At 39.0% G+C, this 19,466-nt stretch overlaps 2 protein-coding genes across 2 annotated transcripts in view; both read right to left on the bottom strand.

The window, feature by feature from the left end:
- Positions 1-1,328: 1,328 nt before the first annotated feature.
- FHIP1B (FHF complex subunit HOOK interacting protein 1B) overlaps positions 1,329-19,466 on the bottom strand; it is a 157,089-nt gene continuing 138,951 nt past the window's right edge. The window contains exon 13 of the mRNA XM_062196597.1: positions 1,329-1,372. Within this exon, the coding sequence (XP_062052581.1) occupies positions 1,344-1,372 (29 nt within the window). The 3' untranslated portion in view covers positions 1,329-1,343. The remainder of the gene's footprint in view (positions 1,373-19,466) is intronic.
- On the bottom strand, positions 3,757-5,137 carry LOC133764481 (signal peptide peptidase-like 2A). Its single transcript, XM_062198158.1, has one exon. The coding sequence runs from the start codon at positions 5,104-5,106 to the stop codon at positions 4,054-4,056; it is 1,053 nt and encodes a 350-aa protein (XP_062054142.1). The 5' UTR covers positions 5,107-5,137; the 3' UTR covers positions 3,757-4,053.

Genomic DNA, 19,466 nt, shown 5'->3' with positions numbered 1-19,466 from the left:
CAAGTATCCTTGCCTAGAGTAGAAATATTTTCCTCTAGAATAGGAAGAAATAACCCATACTCATGGACCCATTTGGGTGTGAAAGGCAAGTTCTTCCCATTCTGTTTTTCTACAAAAATAGTTACTTTCCACACAGCTCATTCTGAAACCCTATTCAGAAACCAAAATATTTTTTTCCTTTTGTATTAACTCTTATAAGAAACCAGTCTATTAGTAAAATGGTAACTGATGTTCTTGAGTAGCAAATAAATTATTTCTCTTCCCTTTTAGGAATAGCCAAAAACTATAATTTTCCAATTCTTGCTATCCTCCAAGCAAGTTCTATCATAGAAATCTTCCAAGGATTTAGTTTTTCATACTTGGGTTAGGAATATATATTTGAAATGCAAATGTATTTGACACACCTAGAGCTCCCAGGTCAGTTATCCAAAAAGAATACTGCTACATACCCAGATAACTACCAGGCCATCCCCTTGTCCAGGCAAAACCTTTTCTTTCTTCCTTTGTACTTAACTAATTTTTTTAGTATTAATTTTACTGCTTAGTAAATGATTCCTAAGAAATAGAGCATCTCAAGAATTCTAAAAAGACCATAACTCCCACAAGACATGTCTTTGAGGATTAAGAACTAGGTACATATACGAACAGTAAACAAGATATTTGAGATTCACCAAAATAATATAGAAGCTAGTCTGTGAATGAGTTTTAGTAACATAACCTTATATAGGCACCCATTTTACCTGATAAGTAAGTTGTCTACGCTTCCTTGTGGCAAGGATCTAATTGCCCTTGCACATTAAGTCTATTCTTTGTAAACTTACCTGATTTCATTCCTGCTGCTTCTTTTGTAGGTTACTATATTTTCCCCTAACTTCTAAATGAAGTGCAAATGGCCAACTTCTAATACTGGTAATAGTAATGGCTGTAATAGCCAAAAAACAGGAAAGATTCAAAAAGTCATGTCAAAATAAGAAGTAGTGCAGGAGGCATACATTAATATAGGTGGAATTGATCCTGCCCTTGTACCCTTTGACAATTCTCCTTTAGGAGGCTTGATTTGTGTGTAAGAATGCATCAGACTCTACCTGTCAGGGAAGATAATGAAGGTATTTATTCAATCCAGACATATATACAGTAAAGAAAAATTCTCCATTCATTATAGGATTTTAAAGAAAACCAGGGATTCCAGGGTTAAAACAGGAGTAAGGACAGTTATGTATTACTTCTTCTCTATACTTAAATATATGATCAGGAAAATGGCACTCAATGTGTACCTGAGAAATAAGAAGTACAGAAGACATACTCACCTTTTCTGAGAAGGATTCTTCTCCTTTCCAATACTTTCAAGTATGCCTCCTCAGAGTAACTTGACCTATTTGAACAAATTAGAAAAGAGTCAATGTGTTCTTAGTATCTGGTCTTCATGTTAAGCATACTAGGGCACAGCATGAATTAAGCAAAACCACTACCTTCTGAAAGCTTAATTAATAGATAAAAAATAACTTGCAAACATTAATAATACAGTTGTGACTCTAATATTGGCAAACATGGAACCATGAGAGAGAAAAATATAGATGAATGAAACTGTGATATAATTTAAATATAAAGCATATAAATATAAATAATTAAAAATATGATTTAAAAGTTGACCTCAGGCAAAAATGAATTCCAAATATAGATCTTGTATTCATTATGTAAGCATGAAAGCTATTGAAATTTATGGTGCCTAGTTTTCTCACTTATGAAACCTAGGTGTTATTCTGAGAATGAAAGAGGGCTATCATTCCTGATGTCCTGATAAGTCCAGAGACTGGGAATGACAAGAGTATCAGAGAAGGCTACAGGAAAGTGGTAACATCCTTGGAGGAGAATGAGAGGAATCCTTCTGACAATGGTAAGAACAGAAAGACTTCCCTAAGTGGGTGTTTTAATGATTTGTTGTAAGGGGTTAATATATCTTAAGTTCTTTGATGAAAGAAGGAAGGAGGGTAGAGCACCAGGAAATAATATTTGAAAGTCAGCAGTGGCAGCCTTGAGAGGATCTATAGAGGTCCCTCTGAAAGTACGTATAGTCTTGCAAACTGTAGGGAGCCAAATCACAGAATATTTGAAAAGAAGTGATATGCTATAGAGGGCATCTTAGTCCATTTGGACTGCTATAATAAAATACCATAAACTGGGTGACTTATAAACACTAGACATTTTTCCTCATAGTTCTAGAGGGTGGAAAGTGCAAAATCAAGGCACTTGCAAATTTCAAGTCCATCAAGGGCCCAACTCCTGTTTCATTGATAGTGGCTTCTCATTGTGTCTTCTCCATGGTAGAAGGGACTCACTCTTTCTGCAGTCTCTTTTACAAAGCCATTAATCCCAATAATGAGCCCTCATGACCTAATTACCTACCAAAGGCTCCACTTCCTAATATAATCACTGAAGGTGTTAGAATTTCAACATACAAATTTTGTGAGGCCACAAATTTTTGGACCACAATAGAGAGGTCAAAGAGGAATCACAGGAGACGGGAGACCAAAAAGTCCTGAATAGTCCAAATGAAGAATTATTGAGGTCTGAACAGAGGTAGTATTTATGAAAATAAAAAAGACATACATCTGAAGAGTAGGGAGGACTATAAGGAAATTTAGTGTAAAAAAAAGTCTGAGAATGCAGAGGAAGACCGAAGGTAAGACTGTCAGGGGTGAGCATTTGGTTCATCAGCTAAAGTCACCACTTGGGATGCCCACATTCTATACCACAATGCTCTCTTCAAGTCTCAGCTACTTCTCTTCTGATCCAACTTTCTGCTAATATGCATCCTAGGAAGAATGAGGTGATGACTCAGGTACTTGAGTAACTGCTACTCACATGGGAGATCTGGATGGAATTCCAGAATCTTGACTTCAGCCTGTCCCAGCCCTAGCTGTTGTACACATTTGGGGAGTGAATGAGCAGATGAAAGATTCTATGTCTCTCTTTCTGTCGCTCTCTCTTCTTCCTTATCTCCCTCCTTTTCTCTCTCTTTCCGTCTCTGCCTTTCAAATAAAACGGAGAACAATGTATTGGAGAAATACATCCTTTTCAAACCTCCTGTGGTGATAGATTCTTCCAGGCAATAATGTACTTTACATTTGTTTTTAATAGTCACTTTTAAAAACAAGAGTGTCAAATTGTTAAATCAACAACAGGTGTCACTGTGTACTTTCGTCTCATGTGGGATCTGTCCTTAATGGGTTGTCCAATGTGAAGTAATGCTATAACTAGTACTGAAACAGTATTTTTACACCTTGTATTTCTGTGTCGGTGCAAACTGATGAAATCTTTACTTAGTATATACTGAATCGATCTTCTGTATATAAAGATAATTGGAAATGAAAAAAAAACTTGGTGTTAAATTGGAAATTGCATAGAAAATTAATAATTTTTTTTAAAAAATTCATGTAGGATCTCTGTCCTTAATGTGCTGTACACTGTGATTTAATGCTATAACTAGTACTCCAATAGTATTTTTCACTTGGTGTTGCTATGTGAGGGCAAACTGTTGAAATCTTTACCTAATATATACTAAACTGATCTTCTGTATATAAAGAGAATTGAAAATGAATCTTGATGTGAATGGAAGGGGAGAGGGAGCGGGGAAGGGGAGGGTTGCGGGTGGGAGGGAAGTTATGGGGGGGAAGCCATTGTAATCCATAAGCTGTACTTTGGAAATTTATATTCATTAAATAAAAGTTATTTTATTAAACTTTTTTTTTTGGAAATGACACAGGCCATATGTTTTTATTTAGTGTGAAGGCACAACTTTAACATAACCAAAGTAATGCATTTTAACTATTTATAATTGTCAGTACCAGCTCATAAAAATATATATATTTGCAAGCATATTACTGAAGATTCTTTCAGAATGTTAATTCAAAAGTCAATCTAAAAAGTCAAACTCTATTTGTAGAAAATCAGTGACACATTATTATTGCAGGTCCACATAATATTATTGAGGGACAATCTGTTCACCAGTAATCACAGGATTTTCTTCATTTGTTGAATAGTCCAGTTGGTTCATCATCTGATAGTTGCTACCTTTCCAGAATTTTTCGTTTCCTTACGTCTCCAAGCAACGATGGAGGCAGTAATAAGTGTGCAAGGTACTAAATAGAGGAGGGCAGGTTGTCCCTTCTTCATCAGCACCAGAACAACAAATGTAAGTATCATGCCAACAGCATAGGCAATTGTGGAAGAAATATAGTATATAGAAGAAGAACCCATCTGAACATCAAATCTTCTACAGTATGCAATCAACAGGCCTGGTACAATAATGTCTCCAAAGCCCAGTATTGATACAGGCATGAGGCACACACTCATTACTGAGAAATAGATTAGCTTTGGTACCCTGATGACTACTGGTAACTTTTCATTATTTCCAAAAGGTCCAGCTGCAACTTCAACCATGATACTCTCACCATTCTTTGTGATGAATGGTGTTATAAAAACAAAAAATACATCATAGAGGAGGAGAAGGCCTAGAAGTATCACACATGACTTAAAGTTGGGTAACTTCAGTGTTTTAATTAAATTCAGACAGAAAGCAATCCCTAAGATATCTTGCAAAATCCAAGCCCACCTATCTTCATTTCGAAACACAGCCCAAACCACAACTACTGCTACGCACAGTGCAGAAAGGAAAATAAGTCTCACTTCAGTGCTTTTGCCACGACAGACAGTCCTGCACTGTCCATATGGGATCTTACGAATTAGTGCAGCAAGACAGTTGTACAGACTCATTGCTGATGCTATGCAGAAAATTGCTATCATAACATAAACCAACCATTTGTAGAAGAAATAAAGTAAGACCATCATAATACAGCAGACAACCACAAATATTACAACTGTAAGAGGAGTAAAAGTTAAATACTCTTCCTTCTTTTTCTTCATTTCTCTATCTTCAATGTTTGTCAATGCCTTCAAGTTTTCCAATTCAATTAGTCCACTCCAGTGCCCTCCTAATGCCACAGTGAACACAGCAATTACAAAAATCACCACCATAGTATAGTCAAAGTTAGGCCAGGCAGGAGAATACATTTTTATAGTAATGTTACTTCCAAGGGTCCGATTCATATCCTTAAAGTCTTGCTGGCTTATAAATGCAATCAGTCATTTTATTAAACTTTTATTTAATGAATATAAATTTCCAAAGTACAGCTTATGGGTTACAATGGCTTCCCCCCTCCCATGACTTCCCTCCCACCCGCAACCCTCCCCTTCCCCGCTCCCTCTCCCCTTCCATTCACATCAAGATTCATTTTCAATTCTCTTTATATACAGAAGATCAGTTTAGTATATATTAGGTAAAGATTTCAACAGTTTGCCCCCATAGAGCAACACAAAGTGAAAAAAAAATACTGTTGGAGTACTAGTTATAGCACTAAATAACAGTGTACAGCACATTAAAGACAGAGATCCTACATAATATTTTTTAATTAATTAATTTTCTATGCCATTTCCAATTTAACACCAGGTTTTGTTTTTCCATTTCCAATTATCTTTATATACAGAAGATCGATTCTGTATATAATTAGTAAAGATCTCATCAATTTGTACCCACGCAGAAACACAAAGTGTAAAAATACTGTTTCAGTACTAGTTATAGCATCACTGCACATTAGACAACACATTAAGGGCAGATCCCACATGGGGTGTAAGTACACAGTGACTCCTGTTGCTGACTTAACAATTTGACACTCCTGTTCATGGCGTCAGTAATCTCCCTAGGCTCTAGTCATGAGTTGCCAGGGCTATGGAAGCCTTTAGAGTACCTAAATTGAGCCAGGAAGACATAGAAAACCTAAACAGACCAATAACTGACACAGAAATTGAAACAGTAATAAAGGCCCTCCCAACAAAGAAAAGCACAGGGCCAGATGGATTCACTGCTGAGTTCTATCAGACATTTAGAGAAGAACTAACTCCAATTCTTCTCAAACTATTCAAAACAATCGAAAAAGAGGGAATCCTCCCAAATTCTTTCTATGAAGCCACCATCACCTTAATTCCTAAGCCAGAAAAAGATGCAACATTGAAAGAGAATTACAGACCAATATCCCTGATGAACATAGATGCAAAAATACTCAATAAAATTCTGGCCAATAGAATGCAATAAAAGTTTTTTTTTTAAAGTCACTTTTAAATTCCTTAACCATTATAAGACCTCCTAACTAAAAAAAAAAAAAAAAAAAGTGAGAAGTTGTTGATCATGTAGGGTATTGCTTTGATATTTGATCCTCCAGTTCCATCAGTTCATACTCAGACTTATTCACAAAGAAACAGTCATAGTGGTTCCTTGTTCTAGTCACCAATGAACAAAATATAAGTCTCTGACCATGACTTACCAAAGTCTGGAAAGATGATACAGATCCCAAACTAACCAAAATGACAATTGATGATACAAGCCCAGCTATGATAGCCTGGAAAAAGGAGCAGACACTTGGGCTCATAGATGAAATTGTACTGGGTCAGATAGGAAGATTCTGACTCAGGCCGGCGCCACGGCTCAATAGGCTAATCCTCTGCCTTGTGGCGCCAGCACACCGGGTTCTAGTCCCGGTTGGGGTGCCAGATTCTGTCCCAGTTGCCCCTCTTCCAGGCCAACTCTCTGCTGTGGCCAGGGAGTGCAGGGAGGATGGCCCAAGTCCTTGGGCCCTGCACCCGCATGGGAGACCTGGAGAAGCTCCTGGCTCCTGCCATCAGATCAGCGCGGTGCACCGGCTGCAGCGCGCCAGCCGCATTGGCCATTGGAGGGTGAACCAACGGCAAAGGAAGACCTTTCTCTCTGTCTCTCTCTCTCTTACTGTCCACTCTGACTATCAAAAAAAAAAAAAAAAAAAAGATTCTGACTCAGTCAATAATAACACCTTGGCCTTCTAGCCATGATACATAGAGGGGTCTTTGAGCCTACAGAAAGCTTGGTCTACAAACCATAGGAAGACTCAGGCTCATCTCTGAAGGAAATGACAGGCTGAGCCAGTCACCTTGTACCAGGACATAAGTACCTTGGCAGGGTTGGCATCTATTCTATCTCCACTGAAAACTTTCCATCTCCTTTCCATCACAGACTCCTGGACTCTCTCTACCATCCAGTATCCTCTTCTTCAGAAATTTCCTGGCCCCACTTGAGACACACCAGCTTCAGGAGACAGTGCAGATGCTGATTCTGGATGCTAGATGCAGCATCTAAACTGACTCTTGTAGGGGTCAGGGGCTGATTTTATTTTTACCAGCTACATTATGTCCTTTACCAACCCACTGCTCACAGGAGTTAGTGATGCTGTTAAGCAGCAAGAGCCTGGGGCTATGGCCCCTTTCCCAGGAGAATACATTATAAACAGCATCATTCAGCACTGGGAGTATAGTGAGAAGGAGAGATCAAAGGCACCTGGGGAGTCCATATAAATAAAGACTTTATGCTAAGCCAGACACAATAAGAAAAAAGTTGTACCATCACAATTGGTGTGTGGGATCCTTAAAAACTCACATTCACAGAAACAGAAAGTAGAATGGTGATCACCAAGGAGTGAGGAATGGGGGAAATGAGGAGATGTTGCTCAAAGGGTACAAAGTTTTAGATAAAAAGGATGAATAAATGCACCACAGGGAATATGGTTAATAATGATGAATTATATCCATGAAATTTGCTAAGACAGAAAATCTTAAGTGTTCTCACTATAAAAATAAAATGATAACTATGTGAAGAGAGGTATATGTTAATTATCTTTACTATACCATTCAGTTCACCATGCATAGGACTTAAATTTTGTCCTCAGATCATATAATTGGCAACAGCATATCAGGACACCAAATCTTACTTTCAAACTTAAAATCCAAGTCTCATTATTTCAAAAGTGGACATCAGACCACATAAATGTGCCTCTCCTGACTCAGTCTCTAGGCAAATGAGCATTATTTTACAGGAATAAGTGTAGGAAATTCTTGGCCTCTTTTCCAAACGGAACATAGTTCTTAATTCTATTACAGGCTTCCAAGAACAGCTGTCCCCTGGTACCCACACAAAACTGAGTCCAGGATCCCATAGATAACCAAATCTGTGGCTTATCAAGTCCTTTATTTAAAAAAGCATAGTATTTACATAAAATATGTTTTTCAAATCATTTATAGATCACTTATAACAACTAATACAATGTAAATTCTATGTAAATAGAAGTTATACTGTATTGTTTCGAGAAATATGACAAGAAGAATTTCTTCACATACTCCATACTCTTACAACCATCACAGGCCATACTACCTTCCAGGTGCAATATGAATCTGCAAATGAGTAACCTGTGGATATGGAGGGCCACTGCAAATGCAATTAACCAAGTGACTTGGTTGAGGAAATCTGCCAAGGCCTATTCTTTCTTACAGTAGTGACTCATCTAGTTTCCTTCCCTTACCATGCCCTGACAATTGTGTCTCTTGACAGACCACAAGAACTCTGCATAAACTCAAAGACTAAGCAGAATAAGCATTGTTTGTTTGAATCAAATGCCAGGTTCCTGACATCATCATTGCATATTGTCAAGACAAATTTCAGGAATACGTTTGGACAGACCTAGGCTAGGGATTGAGTTTGAGGAGGGGTTCAAAACCCTGCACAACATATATTGAACTTCTGTTCTTGGGATGCAGCTTTAAAACTAGCCCTTTCCTTATTCTTATCATGGGAAAAAGTGGAGGGAGGTAAAAGATCTTTTTTGCCTCTCTTTCTTATAAGTTCAAAATACAACGTAAAGTTGTACTTAAAAGGGCATCTGGAGGAGATAAACAAGAAGACAACCAGGCTTTAAGATTAACATTGTCTCAGAGAGATCAGGAGAGCAAGAAAAATCACCAGGTGTTCAACTAGCACTCCCTTCCTCCACAATTCAGAGCTGAGCAACCAATGTATATAAATGACAGACACAAACTTAAGTTTACCAAAAAGCACGTGTTTTCCTCCTAGACACACAAATAAATTACATTTTCTTGGCTTACCTTATAGTTAGATGGCCTTTAAGACTGAGCCTGCCAATGAAATGTCAGGCACCTCTTCTCAGCATGGTCCTACTCTCTGTCTATTCCTCTACCAGATGCAGATACTCTATTGAAAGAAGCTCTAGAAAATGGTACAGCCACACAATAGAAGGCTATTAGGTCCCTGAATTACTGCATGGAATAGAGCTTCCTCCAATACCTGCATTGAAATTGTGTTATGTTAAGCCATTGACAAATTAGAATTGCTTTCTTCACCAACTGACAAGTAATCCTGACTAAACCTGTAGACAGTGAGAAAACTGACATACAATATTGCAAAGATTACACAATAAGGAAAGATAGCATGCTTACTAAATGGTAACTCTATGGAAGATGGTTGGAACATTTCAAAATAATAGTGTATATTTGCCATTGTCAATTCCATTTGATATGCTATTATGAAAAAGATATTGCTTTATAATAAAAATGACTAATTTTCAACCAGAAATTAATCATAATAGAGAAGGTACCTAAAATGGAGTTGTGAAGAATCCTACTACTGTTGTAGGTCAAACTTTCTGAGATTAGATTATGTATATAGTTGGTTATCCTACTCAAGTCTCAGAATCTTAAGAAACATCATTAAATAGAAAAAGGGAGCATGAGTTAAAGGAAAAAACAATAAAGAAAAATTGAGATAATGCCTAAAGAAAATCCTGTGTGACTACTAGCACATAGAACTGCTGTGTAACAAATAAAGCAGAAACCTATTAGGTTTTTTGAGGAGGTACATTGCCAAGGAAACATGAACTTGAATTTTAAAGGAATTTTTTGACTTAGAACATAAAAAATTAGCAAATCTCTAATATTTTACAGATGAGAAGTTCAAATTCAGTGTCACTACTAAAGAAGTCACTCTCAGATACCCATTTCATAAATAGTTGTGGGGAACATTGATTGAAAAAGGCACAACTTGACCGGTGCCGCAGCTCACTTGGCTAATCCTCCGCCTGCGGCACCGGTACTCTGGGTTCTAGTCCCAGTTGGGGTGCTGGATTCTGTCCCAGTTGCTCTTCTTCCAGTCCAGTTCTCTGCTGTGGCCCAGGAAGGCAGTGGAGGATGGCCCAAGTGCTTGGGCCCTGCACCCCCATGGGAGACCAGGAGGAAGCACCTGGCTCCTGGCTTCGGATCAGTGCAGCGTGCCAGCCATAGTGGCCATTTGGGGGGTGAACCAACGGAAGGAAGACCTTTCTCTCTATCTAACTCTGTCAAAAAAAAAAAAAAAAAAAAAAAGGTACAACTTCCCCCACCACCACTACCAAAGGCAAAACTCATTTTAAAAAATGATTAGGACATAAAAACAATGGTCAAGAGAAATCCTCCCAGTGAACATAACCAGTATCTAATCCCATGACAGGATATAAAAGCATTGCAAACCTGCTCCCAGTGTATTGCAGGTTTACTGCTGGTGAGTTACTGCTTAACTGAATTCTGTCTTTCACTCCAGTTGGGAATACTTATTACTAAACATATGGAGGGAAGGGAAACATCATTGATCCAAGAGGAATCATACATGGCCTGCTGGAGAGGGAAACACATAGCTGAAATTCTGACTTTGTGATGAACACAGTGACCAGATGAGAGTTTAATATCTCTCACTCTCATTCTTGCTCTGCCTTTCAAATAAATAAACTTTCAAAGAGTCAAGCAGTGTATTTTATATATGAGGAGTCTGGGCAATGGAATATCAGAGAAAATTCTGTATATTTCTCCCATTTAGGGCCTCTGAGACTTGCCACAAGATCCTGTACATTTGAGGGCTGGTGTTGTGGCAGCTACTGCCTGTGATGCCAGTATCCTATATGGTGCCAGTTCAAGTTGCCGGTTCAAGTTCCGGCTACTCTACCTCCAATCCGGCTCCCTGCTAATGCACCTGGGAAATGTAGTGGAAAATATCCCAAGTGTCTGGGCCCCTGCACCCATGTGGGAGACCCAGATAAAGCTCCTGGCTCCTGGCTTCGGATTGTCCCAGTTCTGGCCATTGCATCCATTTGGGGAGTGAACCAGCAGATGGAAGCCTCTCTCTCTCTCTCTCTCTCTCTCTCTCTCTCTCTCTCTCTCTCTCTTTCTCTCTAACTCTGCCTTTCAAATAAATAAAATAAATACTTAAAGAAAAAAAGGACAAGAAAATTAGAACATAAATTATTATGTGTGCTTCATTTTTTAAATTAGTCACTCAAATTCCCATGTACCCTGCCAGTAGGAAATATATTATGTTCTGGAAGTCACCTACTGCCCCATCCTCTAAATACCAGAGAACTCCATGAGTTTTCTGAATATATAGAGTTGCAGTCTGATTTCACTCCAGTACTGCTATTCCAGCAAATAACCACAAGGGGACACTGCTGCCTTGCCAACAAAGCAGAGTTCCCTTACTGTTGGCAATAATGCTGTTCCTGTTCCTGCTCTAGAGCTATACAACCACGATGTTCCAAACTCAGTCTCTGAGGGCAGAACTCATTGCCCCACTAATATTTTTAAAATATACTCCAAAGCACAATATAATACCCATCCAGATGGCTGTGTAGAGAGAAACTTTCTATGGTACATGGAAAATATAATCTTGCTCTCTCAACAACACTTGGGTCTTTCTTATGAGCAGTGGCACCCAAAAAAGACTGCCCTTTTCCTCTAGACAATTTAATCTTAAATTTTTATTTATTTACTTTCATTTTATTTGAAATGCAAAGATAGAGATATACACAGAGAGTGATCTTTCATCCGCAGGTTCACTCCCCAAATGCCCACAACAGCTAGGACTGGGCAAAGCCAGGATCCCAGAACTTAATCCAAGTCTCCCATGTATGTGGCAGGGACCCAAGTATTTGTAACTCCAGAAAATTTAACTCCAGAGTACTTGTTACTCTGTATTGCTACTGGGTCTTGATTTAAATCTGTTCCGGTACTAAATAGCAGTGTTCAGTGGTATCAGATCTTCCTTCCCAAAAGACTATATCTTATCATAAATTTCTCATGCAAATATTACTAATGTGCAAGCCACTGAGTGAGATGAGAGGCTTTTATAGAGCCAATCCCCTCCCCCTTCTCATGTTCTAAATACACATTCTTCTAATACAACTGGAACATAGTCAGTCTATAATAGCAAAGAGACTCTTCATCGATTTTCTCAATTAAAACAAACAAAAAATTTGTGCCCTACCAACCTAAAATGAATTTAATTTATGCTACTTCATTCTATCTATCCATGACGATGTTCATAGACTTTTACTGAAAGAAAATTTCCTATGCTATGGGAACTTATGGCAGAAGTGTATCTGCCCTTCAAGATAGAGATCTTTGAATTATCCTTCCCTCTCCATCTTCTTTACCTCTCTGTGGATTCACCCCAAAGCCTTTCTAAGACCACTGTGACCATTTCTTCAATCAGATGCACTGGACTTGACAATTCTGTGAGAAATCTGTGGTCCTCTTTATTTTAAAAAATAAAAGATTTATTTATTTACTTGAAAGTCAGAATTACACAGAGAGAGAAGGAGAGGCAGAGAGAGAAAGAGGTCTTCCATCTGCTGGCTCACTCCCCAGTTGGCCACAACGGCCGGAGTTGTGCTGATTCCAAGCCAGGAGCCAGGAGAATCTTCCGGGTCTCTCACGTGGGTGCAGTGCCCCAAGGACTTGAGCCATCTTCTTCTGCTTTCCCAGGACACAGCAGAGAGCTGGATCAGAAGTGGGGCAGCCAGGACCCAAACCTAAGCCTATATGGGATGCCGGCACCATAGGCAGCGGCTTTACCTGCTGCACCACAGCACTGGCCCCTCTGTGATCCTCTTAATCTCTCTCCTTCAACCCAGAACGTAGAGCCAACCCTATACGTGCAGTTTACCCATGTCTTATATTCACAGCTCTAATGACATGGAACCAGAAATTTAATGTAGACATAATTGTTAACTCTTCACTTTAGCACTTCAATGTCATAAGAGAATGTGTGCTGATGTGCAATATTTGTGTTGGTTTTGTGAGGGTTGAACAAGGGTCTGTTGAACATTATATTCTTTACAAATCTGTACAAGTTGATAGTTTCTGTCCCTGAGTCCAACTAGTTTGAGTCGAGCTGCTCTTCATTATTTTGGCCATTTGCTTCGAACTAAGGAAGACTGATCCAGGAATGAAGATCTGAATTTTCACTAACCAATAGCAACTCTTCTTTCACTTCATTCTGGTTTTGTACCTTGGTTAAAGTGTGACAGAGGTAGAGAAAGTACTCCTGGGGAGGCCAACAGAGTGGACAAAAGATTTGAAAAGATCACCTAATTACAAATTATCATATTTTTATGGGATGTAACCCTGTTAGGATTTTTTTAAACTAATTTATAATTATCTTTTTTAATATTATATTTATAATTATCTTCAGAAGACTTATCATACACAGATACTGGTTCACTGCAAGTGCTCAAAATACATGAGCTTTGATTTTCAATATTACTGCTATCATTTTTGTTAGTATATTAGGATATTAGAAATTATTAGTCTCATTTAGGAAATCAGTGTTGTAATTGGCCTTTGTGGCCTCTCAGTTTCAGTTAGGAAGATAGTGGTAGATAAAAGCTATTCTAGCAGTGGCCATCAAAGAAGGAGGTACTTTTCTCTGAAGGGAAGAGAGAATTTCCACTTTACTTATGGCCTTGTCTAAATACTGACAAGAGTATGTGGATTCAAAAGGCTTCCATAGCCTTGGCAGCTCATGTCAAGAGCCTTGGATGGTCACTGACATCACACATAAGAATGGTAATTGTTAAAATTAACAACAGGAGTATTGTGCAATAACTTCCCATGCAGGACCTCTGTCCTCAATGAATTGTATTATGAGAGTTATCTGTAAAATTTTTTCTCAAACAGCTGTGTGTGTGTCCAAACTATTGAAATCTTTACTTAGTTTAGAGTTGGTGTTATGTGTATAAAGTTAATTAAAAATGAATCTTAATGGAGAATGGGACTGGGAATGGAAGGGGGGGAGGTGAAGGGGTGGGAGTGTGGGTGAGAAGGCAGGTATGGTGGGAAGAATCACTGTATTCCTAAAGTTGTACTTATGAAATTTGTATTCCTTAAATAAAAGGTTTCTTGGGGAAAATAAAAAAGGGAAAAAAAAAAAACGATTCTAGCAACTGTGAGATGGAGAGAAGCCCTATTAGAGAATTCCCTCTATAAAATGATAAATATTCTGTTACATCAGTTACCAAAGGGTACACGAGCCCCTTTTTGTATGCCAATAGATGTCATGTTTTCTTTTCTGCTGTATCAACAGGAAGAAACTCTGTTCCTAGAGTCCACATCAGCACTGGATTGCAGTTACTCTATTTCCTACATCATGAGGTAGTTGATCTCTACTCCTGCTGCCAGATTAATGTCAAATTCCTTCATAACTATGAGTACTGTTCCTATAACATGATATCTTGTCTCTTCAGCCACCCCCTCTGGGAGACTTGATGCTATCTCTAGTGTCCTGGGAGCAACCATGCACTGCAGGATGATGTTACAAACTGCCCCTCAGTAATCATAAGCTTTGACTCAGAACCCGTTGGAATTGTGTCAGTTGTTAACATGTCTCTTAGTCCCAAACCTTCTATCCATGCAGTGTTTTGTGACTCTGGGACTGAGACTCTTCTTTGTTAGAGGTCTCTTCTTAGTCTCCACCTACAGAAAGTCACAGAAAAACTGGAAGGTGGAAGTCAGAGTAGAGAATCCCTGCTTTTTCCTCCCTGTTCCATCCTCCCTGTTCCTGCTATGTCAACATCCCTCATCAATGACTCTTCATTTGTCAATGCAGGTAATTCTAGTCTCTACATGTGTTTGTTTATTTGTTGGTTGATGGGTTTTGGTTTAACTCTCAGAATTAGCCTCACCAAACTCTCTCAAAAGTATTATTACCAGCAGGGCAGAGTCTCACCTTTAGAGGTTTCAGTCCCAGTTCTAAGGGGCACCTCCTCCAAGCTTCTGTGCCACTACTATTAGCTGGGGCAGTATCAGTCCCCAGCAGTCAAAGCCGCAGTCCTATGGCTCAAGGGTTCCCCCTGACAACCCTTAAGACCCTAATGACACAAGCTCTTTCCAAGTAACGGCTCTTCCTTTAAGTACCATCTCTGCGCTGTTTCAGAATCTCTTTCTGGAGGCTGCAAAATCTATTTTGGTTTCCATGTCTTCAATACCCACTGAACCAACTGCTTACATAAATCCTCCATACATAATCAATAGAGTTTCTTTTCTCCTGATTGGGCCCTCTTTCATCCATAAACCTAACACTATGCTCAGGCATTCCACTTTTAATAGAGCACTTTGGCTGGCAACAGAGCAAATCAGACTTGTTTTCTGTTCACTGTAAGAGTAGCTTCAACATATAGTGGAAGTGGTAAAACCATTGTTCTAGTCAGTTTACCCATTCATGTCACCTCTCCCATCCCTCTCTCCACATGTTCTCATTTTCAAGACTCTCCCCATCAGGGAAATGCAAATAAAAAGCACAACGAGGTACCACCTCACCCAATTAGAATGGTTATTATCAAAAAGACACAAAACAACAAATTCTGATTAGGATGGGGAGGAAGGGGGACACTTATACACTCTTGATGGGAGTATTAATTAGTACAAGTGTTATGGAGAACAGAATGGAGGTTCCTCAAAAATGAAAAATAGAACTATCGTATGATCAAGCAGTCCCACTACTGGGTACATATCTGAAGGAAATGCAATCAGTAAGTTGAAGAGAAATCTGCACTCATGTTTATTATAATATTATTCACAATAGCTATGATATGAAATCAATCTAAATGCCTATCAACAGGTAAATGAATACAGAAAATGTGTTACATATAGTCAATGTAATATTACTCAGCTATAAAAATATAAAATAAAATCCCAATACTTGCAAAAAGATGGCTGGAAATGGAGGTCATTATGTTAAGGGCAATAAGCCATACACAGAAAGAAAAATAACACCTGTTTTCTCTCAAATGTAGAAATTGAAGCTGCATATATTCAAGATGAATTTAAAGTGGAATATTAATAATGAAAAAGTAGATCATGTCATTAGCAACAACATAGATGGAATCTGGGACAATAATATTAAGTAAAATAAGCCAACCATAGAAAGACAAATACTACATAATCTCACATATATGTGAAAACTGAAAAGGTTGATCTTACAAAAGCAGAGAGTAGATTGGTGTTTACCAGAGGCATGGGTGTCTACTGAAAAGGATGAAGTTGGAATTTGTTGATCAAAGAATATATAATTATGGGTAAATAGGTTAAATATTTTTTGAAATGTCCAAAACAGGAAAATATATAGAATAGAAAGTGGATGCCTGGGGCTTGGGCTGGGCCTGGGGTTGGTGGAGGGAGAGGGCAGACAGGGAGATAATAAATGAGGGTTCCTTGCCTCTCCTTACATGGTTCAAGTAGAGATAGGCAAGAAGAAGAAACAACTATTTCTTGAGGAACTGCTTCAAACCTAGGTATTTTATAATTACATCTAAATAGTTTAATCTTCAAGATGTTCCATGTGTATTATTACTTCCCTTTACATAGTAGAAAATGAGATACAAAGGGAAAATGCCAACTATCATACATGTAGGAAGTAGCAGAGTAGGGATTAAAATCCAGGCTTGGGAACCCAGATTCTTCAGAAACGCCCCTTCAACTTCAACTGAAGGTGGAGATCCTGCTTCTTGACACTCTCCTCTGGTCTGTTTTTTTGTTTTTTGTTTTTTGTTTTTTTTCTTTCCAGCTGCTTACAGGTATTTCCCGCCTAGAATTACTTATTTGAGGGCCACGGGGTTCTGAGAGATTGAGACGAGTCCTTCCTGACAGTTCCTGCAGGATAGCATGCAGAGTGTCACAACAGCGTAAAGCAATGCCCACTTCCTCTTTCTCACACACATCACTATTTTGGGGAGAGTCTTTTTAAAATTATTTTTATTCTTCTGACTGACATATAGTAATTGTACATATTTATGGGATACACTGTGATGTTTTGATTCATGTATACATTACAAGATGATCAAATCAGGATAATTAACATATTCATCATTTAGACATCTCAAATTTGTGATGATAAATTTAATGTGAAATCAATCTTTATTATTCAGATTTTTTTCCTTGCAAGTTTCAAGCTTGCAGAAGAGATGTGCATTTGTATATAAATTGAGTTTGGTTTTTTGAAGGAACTACAATGAAGGGAAAATAGAAAGTCTGGGCTATTACCATCAGAGTCAGTAATTCTGGGCCATAGGATCTAAGCTGGCCAAAGAATAAAGCCAAGAAAATGATGAATAATAGGATGACAGGGATTCTGTCTTGCTGGTCTTGATATCCAAAAAGGATATCTGAAATATGAACCTGAGATTAGAAGGCAATAGAGATTAGAATATATCAAATCTAAGATTTTGGAGTGGATTTGGGGCACAGGCTGAACTAAATCGACAATCATACCCAGTTTTTCCAGCAATGGGACTCCCACTGCATTATTTCATCAAATGATACTCTGATGAAAAATAAATACATATAAGTGAAGTATTCAATTATGGAAGGAGCTGTATAAAGTATAATTATAAACTCTTAACTTAGGGCAAATCTGAGAGAAGTTTCACAAAGAATGTGTCCAAGAGAGAAAGAATTTGACCTAAGTTTTCATTTTTAACATTTAGTATTCCCCTACTGATCTTAGACAAATAACTTAGGTAATAAATAATATATTTCATTTCTTTGTTGTCTTCTCTCTAGTAGACATCACTGTTTAGAAGGCGCTTGAAGTAGAAAATAGGCATACATGTATTCTCTTGGTGCCCATTTGTAAATGTGTGTGGGGTTGGTGTGATTCTCGTAGCCTGCTGTTTAGATGGGACTCCCTGTCCCTTTCTACTGTGCCGGAGGACTGGACCCATCCGTAATAGATACAGTGACGAGAACAAAGAGAAAGCAACTGAGTGGACAAGCAGGGCATGACCTGTGTCTGCTGAAAACTTAGCAACACAGCCCTGTTCACTTTTGCTGGGAAGTATGCACTGGGGACACAATGGACCTGCAAAGATAGCACTAGAACTGATTGGTAGCCAAAACTGAGATTTCAAAAGGGATGCTACCATCGAGCCAACAGAAACTGAAAGGCTGCTTTGTGGCGCCCAGTCTTCTCATCCTTACTTTTTCTGTTTCTCCATGAGTTCCTAATTGGTGACCTTTACAAGTGTCCAGGAATTCACTAACTTCTTATACTTGTATCCTTATAAATAATGATGCATTTCTGTCATCAATTCAATGCTCATCCTTCGATTTTTTACTGTAAAACAGCACAGTTGGCCGGCGCCACGGCTCAATAGGCTAATCCTCCGCCTCCAGCGCCAGCACACCGGGTTCTAGCCCCAGTCGGGGTGCTGGATTCTGTCCCAGTTGCCCCGGTGGCCATTGGAGGGTGAACCAACGGCAAAGGAAGACCTTTCTCTCTCTCACTGTCCACTCTGCCTGTCAAAAAAAAAAAAAAAAAAAACAGCACAGTCGAGGGAAGTTTTAAATTGCTTCCTCTGATTATAAAATAATATATCTACACTCTAAATTTCAAATTATGTAATGTATATTATTTAAAATCTAGGCCAGCGCCGCGGCTCAATAGGCTAATCCTCTGCCTGTGGCGCCGGCATACCCAGTTCTAGTCCCAGTCAGGGCGCCGGATTCTGTCCCGGTTGCCCCTCTTCCAGGCCAGCTCTTTGCTGTGGCCCAGGCGTGCAATGGAGGATGGCCCAAGTCCTTGGACCCTTCAGGAGCATGAGAGACCAGGAGAAGCACCTGGCTCCTGGCTTTGGATCAGCGCGGTGCGCCAGCCGCAGCTCTCCAGCCCCAGCAGCCATTGGAGGATGAACCAACGGTAAAAGGAAGACCTTTCTCTCTGTCTCTCTCTCACTGTCCACTCTGCCTGTCAAAAAAAAAAAAATCTATTTAAATCCCACCCATCAGGAATTGCTAGTCTAAACAGTGTGTTGAGTATTTTCATCTACGCTTTTTAATGTACACAGAAAATGTATGTGTATACAGCTAGGTTGATAAAAAAAAAGTTTATGCAAATGATATAATCTTGCACCAACTTCACTTGCTGTAATAAACTAATACATTGCACACCTTTACACTAGGCCCACCTAATTTACATTCTGGAGCTCTATAGTTTGTTTTATTCTCTAAGAATGTGGTCTCTCTGGTCAGGCGCTGATTTCCTTTAGGAAATCTGGGCTACTGCCAAGATCTGCACACTGGTTGCTGTGAGCTCCACTCCCTTCTTTGTTGCCAGCTAACCTCAGGTGGTCTGGCCCTATGGATTCCCCAGGGTCCCTCAGGAGCTGAGACAGAAGTGAGATTCCTGAGATGTGCCCTAGAATACCAAGGAAACTGAATCTACCGTTAGGCTCTTTGTG

The sequence above is a fragment of the Lepus europaeus genome, chromosome 7 (genome assembly GCF_033115175.1).
Source record: "Lepus europaeus isolate LE1 chromosome 7, mLepTim1.pri, whole genome shotgun sequence".
Lineage (NCBI taxonomy): Eukaryota > Metazoa > Chordata > Mammalia > Lagomorpha > Leporidae > Lepus > Lepus europaeus.
The sequence above is the reverse complement of the archived record's forward strand: the minus strand, read 5'-3'. Positions and strand labels throughout refer to the sequence as shown.